The 7262-nt window shown below is 37.5% G+C and overlaps 2 protein-coding genes across 2 annotated transcripts; both read right to left on the reverse strand.

Annotated features, from left to right (window-relative positions):
* Nucleotides 1-788: 788 nt before the first annotated feature.
* On the reverse strand, nt 789-5484 carry LOC146460766 (putative serine/threonine-protein kinase pats1). Its single transcript, XM_085087547.1, has 3 exons — nt 4085-5484; nt 3382-3676; nt 789-916 (listed from the first exon to the last, which is right to left on the reverse strand). The coding sequence occupies exons 1-2, from the start codon at nt 5482-5484 to the stop codon at nt 3382-3384; spliced, it is 1695 nt and encodes a 564-aa protein (XP_084943673.1). The 3' UTR covers nt 789-916.
* An 87-nt stretch (nt 5485-5571) lies between these two features.
* On the reverse strand, nt 5572-7022 carry LOC146460767 (uncharacterized). The gene has a single exon (XM_085087557.1). The coding sequence runs from the start codon at nt 6649-6651 to the stop codon at nt 5572-5574; it is 1080 nt and encodes a 359-aa protein (XP_084943683.1). The 5' UTR covers nt 6652-7022.
* Between the last annotated feature and the right edge of the window lie 240 nt (nt 7023-7262).

Consider the following 7262-nt stretch of genomic DNA (forward strand, 5'->3'; position numbering starts at 1 on the left):
AGCATTACCGCAAATCTTCGGATATTTTTGCACGATGTCCTTTTCTTACGTCACGCTCCATACTTGGCCGAGTGGGGGACTAATGTGAACGATAGGTGAAAATACCGACAAGACTGCCTTCACTTCTAGCGCTCGTAAAAAAAAAAGGATTCAATATTTCTCACAATTTTTTTCAAAAATGAGTTCTTGAAAGGTATGGAAATCTACCAAAAGAAAACAAATTGAAGGGTCAGGGGCACTTTAATGGTTACAAAAAAGTACCTCTTTAATATCAAACGGGTGTAATTAACTTGTATGAACACAAGAAAACATGTCCTTATGTACTGCCTACATAGTGCTAACTACCAAAATAAACTGATCAATACATTATTCACACTTAGGTATTATATTTTATTTTATTTTTTACAGGACATTGTGTTTAGCCTGTTCACACTGTATTCGCGGAATTCCAAACAAAATTTGTTTGGAGTTCTAAGAATCCAATGTCTTGATGCTCTCAAGAAAAAATATGATGCTGAACTCACATGTAAGTGAACATTTTCATGTCTCACATACTTGAGGAGTTCATTCACAGATTCCGTCTGATTATAAATTTAAAATCTATAAATAAAAAGAAACAATTACAATTACAATAGCTAAACATTTCACACTCATTTTTTGAAGGAGAAAAGAAAACTAAAAAATATTCCGGTGCATATACCTTAATTAGAATTTAATCACGGATTATAAATGCTGTAACAGTCTTAGTACTGAGTTTCAGACACTAAACCCTCTATTAACCTGGCTTTATTTAGACATTTTTATGTAACTCAGTGAGCATTTGAGTGCCTTCATCTTCATGAATACCACTATCTTTTTCAAATTGTCTGACTCATTTCTTCCTTGAGTGAACAGTTTTGTTAATCTTCCTTTGCACCTGTAAAAAAAGAGAAAAAATTAATGTACATTTTACATTTAACATAAGGTGTACCCCTACACAGTCTTCCCACATACAATGTAGCTGTCCACTTAGCTAATTTAAGGCAAATGATAAATGTCATATGCCTTAGCCTAATTTTAATTGTTGTAGTTATTTGAGCATGTTAAATTATCTTGAGTCAGGATTACACCTAACAGACACTGAAAACTAGCAAGAAGGACATTAAACTTGGTTCTGTGTGACTGTATGCTTTTAGTGCACTACAGCTGTAATTTTTAACTGAAATGTAGGGAAAGTGAAAGATAATGCTATGAGTCAAATGCTTTCTAAGTTTTCATGATTTTTGTATAATATTATTGTAGCAATATCGACAGTTGTTTAAACTAGTAGTGTCAATTTATTATTGGCAAGGAAGCTAATTTAAGGGGGTGTACTTATTGGAAATTAAGGGGTCACTTATTTCTTTAACAAATTATTATAGTATTATACAGTTGAACCTCTCCACAACGGCCACCTTGGCGACAGAAGAAAGTGGCCGTTATGGGGAGGTAGGGGGTGTAATATGATGCCTTTTTTTTCGGGAAGTACAACATGTTTATTGTGCCAAGTTCATGCTTACTGTAGCCTATAATGGCAATCCAATCTTAAATAATATATACAGATAAAATACACAATAAAACGTAAATAATAGACCCTATGCAAAAATGACTGACATTTTATTATTCTTTTGTTTACATTCAAATTAGCCTTACTAACCTCGTTCTTGAGTTCAAAAATCAAAAGAATATTTTGCCTTGAACAAGGCTAGTGATCTAGCGAGGCTAATTTGAATACAGACGAAAGAATATTAAAATGTCAGCCATTTTTGCATAAGGTGTATGTTTTGAATCAAAATGTTAACAAGACGAAACGAGCAAGGTTCGCAACATTCGCTGTATTATTGTAAACAATTTATGCTTACTGCATGCGCAGCATATAAATGGAACACAATCAAAATACGTATATCATTAAAATGGATACAGAAACCTAATGTTCCGAAGACAAAGGTCGATTACTGCATCAACTTATAAAAAAAGGTTTTGTTTTTAGTCTGGCCGTTGTTGAGAGGTTATTTTGGCAGTTGGGGACGCACTTTAGTGACCGTTGCCGTTGTAGAGAGGTGGCCGTTGTAGAGAGGTTTAAACAAGAGGTAATGTATGGACTGTCCGCCGGGACAAAGAAAAGTGGCCGTTGTAGAGAGGTGGCCGTTGTGGAGAGGTGGCCGTTAGTGGAGGTTGACTGTAGTGAGTTGTAACAGTGTGAGTTCACATAACCTGAATAACATTTGATCATTGTTTCAAATTTAATATAATTTTCAATTATAATAATAATTATTAAAAACTGGATTATTGTATACTGCAATTCCAAGCATTTGATTGGTTTAGCGGCCATCATATGAGCCATTATACCATGCCCGAGAAATAGCGGCCATTAAATTGTCTTCTGGTTGCTCTTGCAAAGCGAAATCAGCTAGAGCTAGCAATATTTCTCAATAGTTTTTAATAAAACAATTTTTCCACTCGAGCTTGTTGGATATGAGATGATTATAGCCTACTCGGCGCTACGCGCTTCGTTGGCTATCTATCATCTCATATCCAACCCACGCTTCTGGAATAATTGTTAATTATTACTTTCAGATTAGAGTACAGTATATTTATTAATTATAATAGGCATTAAGAGATCACATGACCTCGTTTTCTTAAATAAAGTTGTGATGTTTTCATGTGTGAAAATAAATATGAAGTAATGTTCTAAATATAGAAGGATTTCCACTTGAACAATTTGCAAAGGTGGTCTAGAAATATTAATTGCTATCTTTCTATCAGGTCATGTGGCCAGAATGGCTTTTAAAAAAAATTGTGTGAGTACATCTTTTCAAAATCTTTTCAAAATCAGCTAATGCAAACAAACCTCAAAAGAATGTTTTAAATGTGATTAGTATAATTGTTATAGTTTATTGACAGACATTTTAGCAAAAATAAGTTTAAGTTAAGTGTTTGTTTTGGTGGGCCATTCAAATCCTTACAATTAATTTATTGTTAAAAACCCAAACTGCCATACAATCTGTCCCTTTGAAATTTGGGAGCTGGAACAATTTTAATGTGCTCTGCTGTTTTTAGTACATGTATCACCATTTCAGTGTTTCTTATTTAGGAGGCATGGGTGAGGTGTTTTCTTAGTTCAAGATACCTACTCATTTCAGTGAAGGAAGCTACCCTGTAGGAAATTAAATGATGGTGATTCATGATACCCTACAATAGGAGACACTTATTATTTAAATTATAGGGAGAGTAGGGAGAGTTTATTAGAAGGAGGGAGGGGGTGGGGGCTTTCTTAGCACACTCATTTGTGTTAACAGTTTTTCAGTCAAGCCTACATAATTTTGTTTCCCAAAACAGGTACATTTTCACTTACCCTCTTACCTAAAGTAGCCATTCAGCCAATTCATCCTCAAAACTGTGATCTTCACAGTACAAGAAGGCTACAACTCTGTCTCCCTGTTGTCCAGGCATAACATTGTACACATGTCGTCTAGTGCCTTGGTCCATTCCAGCTGGTGGTGATATCAAGTAGTCATCTTGGTGACCAGGACATGTGCTTGAGGGACAAGCTGGGCCACAGTGGAACTTGACAAAAGGGAAATATCTTTTACAGATTCCATCAACCATGGAAAACACTAACGACAATAAATCTGCTGGCCTCATTCCACAGTTAGTCCTGAAAAATCAAAAATTAGTAAGCATCTTTTTTAGTCTTCAATCTTTATTTTTTTCTAGTAATTATAGTTATTGTAACTATCATTCTGTGTGATAAATACAAACCAGTATTTGACTGGATTTGTAAAGAGCTCATATTAGATACATCAGCCTGTATATAAAATGTTCCAGAAATTACATATGCATACACCTGCAATGGGTACTCTATTGGCCTCCTGACAAAGGAAGGTACTTGAAAGTATAAAGGTGAGGTGTTTTGCCAGTTAACATACAGCAATGTAAATTCTGACTAATGAACATGTATGTTTATATGTGGGTCCTTGATGGATTACATCACAGATATGAACCCTAGCCCTTATCAAGACTAGTATTGGCGACCTACATAGCTGTAAAAAGCTAGACTAATTACCTGCACCTAAATGTCACTTCAATCATCTTCTCCTCCCTCATCAGTTTGAGCATGTAAGGTAGAGAAGACCTCATCCAGAACTTGCCAGCATCTCTATACAGAACTGTTTGACCATTGAGAAACTCCATCTTACTGCTCTTGTGGGCACGAGATAGCAGTCGATGAAACAAGGGCTCTGGAAGGAACCTCCTGAAGAATATGTAGAACTTCTTATCTGTGTCATCATCGCGCCATAATGGTACATCCCCATCTGAAGACATTGGCAGCAGGGAGGGAACAAAGTGTGTTGGCTGCTCTTCACTTTTCTTGTGTGGGTTACACATTTCCACTTGCTTGTTAATCAAGGGGCAGATCACATCATACTCCTCAAGGAATGCAGTGATAGCTTCTTCATTCTCTTGCACTTTGGAGATGATGTTTCGCAGAAGTGAGTTGGTCAGCATTCCTTTTTTCTGCAGGAGATGCCAGGCCCACCTTAAGCCTCTTTGTTGTGTTATTTCAGGTGGTGGTGTGACAAGTTGGATAATAATATCAACCAGTATTTCGGGCTTGAGAAGAACCCAGTTGGAGAGATCCACATCCTGTTTTCTGTCCAAATAAATCACCAGGCCTTTTTCGTGGAAGTATGTCAATATATCTTGTGTCCAGTTAGGGAAAACAAAGTTGTCAAATGCCGCTGGAAGCTCCCCAATTGTAACACAGAACTTAGCTTCTTTCTTTTCTTGGAGGCTGATTACTGCATCTTGAATTTTTATCCATGGCAGAGGAACGTTACGACCTATGGTTTCTTTGCATTGTTCAGCAACAGACATGATTTTCTTTTGAAGAGTTTGAATTCCGGTATCATTTTTGCCCAAGGAATTTTCAACAGGAAAAAAAATTAGCTTGTCGGCATCATTCACCACCAGCTCATCACAGTAGCTATTCCAAAGGTTTCTTCTCAGATGTTCATCTAAGATACCTATGCATTTCTTTCCCATGGTTCCGCTATGAGTTCCAACAAGGAAGATTGGCATTTTGGGTGGTACATGACTACAGACAGACTCAATCCAGAATTGTAGCCTCTCAATTCCTGCATAGATTTCCTTAAAATTGTTCTCTGCAAACTTAGCCATGTTGAATACAATGACATTAACTGCCTGGCTTCTAAGGAACATATGATGATAAGCAAGGTAGTCCTTATCTCCGGCAAAATCGAGTATCTTCACTTTAAGAAAAGAAAATTTCTCGTTTAGAGCACTTTTCAACATTTTGTTCATTTCCACTTTTCCTTTAACAAATGTAATTAATTTGTTCGGAACTTGGACTTTCCCTTGAGTTACCACTGCAGTGATGCAAAACCATTCCTCGTAGAAGGTATAACCAGTAAATAGAGGGAAAAAAACCCCAAAATAGAACATTTTCGATGTCCATACTAATTTGTAATGATAAAAAACAAGAACAAGCAGTAGTACGTTGTACGGCCCCGATTGTTCATTCTTAAGCAATCAAACATTCCTTCCTAGAAAATCGGCTAGCGAAAACGAAAGAAACGGTGTAGCGACCGTTTCAACAATTATAACCGCATTGGGGCAAGTGCTTGTGTTGGTGATTTGTTCGTGTTGAAAATCAACAGAAAAGGTGACTAGAGATGCCAGCAAAAAGCCATATATCAGTCCAAGTAAGATGGACAAAAGGAACCGGCTAAAGCAGACAATCTTCAAAGTTTGTTGCGAGTGATTCCGAGCTAATTGGCACAGATACCAATACCATGGATGTTTAGTTCCATAACGCAATGGTATCGGTCCTAACAGTAGAAAAAAAACCACGAACACAGTTCCCGTGATTGTCGCCAAGAAAATAAATCCTGAAGAACTGACAAACTCAAAATACCTTCCATCAAAATAGCATACCCCTAAAGCTAGCAACGAACCTATTATCAACCCTCGAAACCTCAACAGAAAATTGAATGTAGCTAAGATTAATGTTACGTTGCGGCTGAAATAAAAAGCTGAGATTGGAACAATTTCTGCTACACAAAACAGGAAGCTGTAGTAAATACCGAAAACAGCTACTACGGGATGAACCGCCATTGCCATATATCCGTAAAGTAACAAGAGGACTGTAAGGAATCCACCAAAACCAAATAGTTTAACACGGCTGGACGATACAAACAACTGCTCAACAACAAGACGAATTTCGGCCGCCCCCAAAACTCCAAAACACACCAGCGTTAGACCACTTGTGAAAAAATTCCATAGTTCTCCGAAGATGAGATCCTTCATGGCCAAGCTTTTCCAATTCTTGTCCACCAGACTGTGTTCAATGCCCTGCGTTTTGGGTTGGCTGGAATTAAATGATTTTCCCGTGAGCGACTTCACAAGGCTTGTTTTACCAACTCCAGAGTCTCCCAAAACCAAACATTGTCCTTGAAACATATACTGCTCCTCCGTGGCATCCACATCCAAGATTTCGATCAGGGCTGGACTTTGTTGTAAGAACAAGCGAACTTGTATGCGTTGATCAGCATCATTCAAAGACTTGTGGGCCGTATTTAATGCTGTTGACGATTCTTGATTGTGTTCCATGATCACTACGAAACCCTGAGTGAAGTCAAGTAAACGTCGTGTGAGACGTGCAGACTCGCATCACGGCCGGGTACGACACATTTATGTGTAGTGTATTGCGTTACTCGCCGATTGGTATGCCTTAATTGCTTACACCAAACCCTTTTACTGCGCTATTATGAGTTTACTTACCTAACTAAAATTTTAGCGAGTGTAAACGTTAGCTGATACTGCGGTAAAGGCTGCCTAAAAGCAATAGAAAATTAACTGAGGTAAAGTTTTTGGCGCTAAACAAAATGACATTGGTTTAGTTCGCTACCTATAAAGGGATACAGACCCATTTTCAGAAAATGATGCGGAAGAAGAAACTGGGAGATGTGATGGATGTAGTAGTTATTATTTATGCTCAAGTTAAGGCGTGTGATTTTAAGCTTGTAGTTTTAAGTAATGCTAGTTTTAGATTATGATATTTGTACATTTTAGATTTACAAGACTTGTAGAAAATCCAGCGCTAAAAGAAAATTAACAGGGAGCACCGCTCATTCCGTTCTATGAAAGACATACCCGTGAGGGCAGGAGGGGAAAACTTTTATTTACAATAGGCTAAAACACGCACATGAGCATCGCGCAGG

Source organism: Pavona decussata, unplaced genomic scaffold (assembly GCF_977016875.1).
Source record: "Pavona decussata unplaced genomic scaffold, jaPavDecu1.1 SCAFFOLD_207, whole genome shotgun sequence".
NCBI lineage: Eukaryota > Metazoa > Cnidaria > Anthozoa > Scleractinia > Agariciidae > Pavona > Pavona decussata.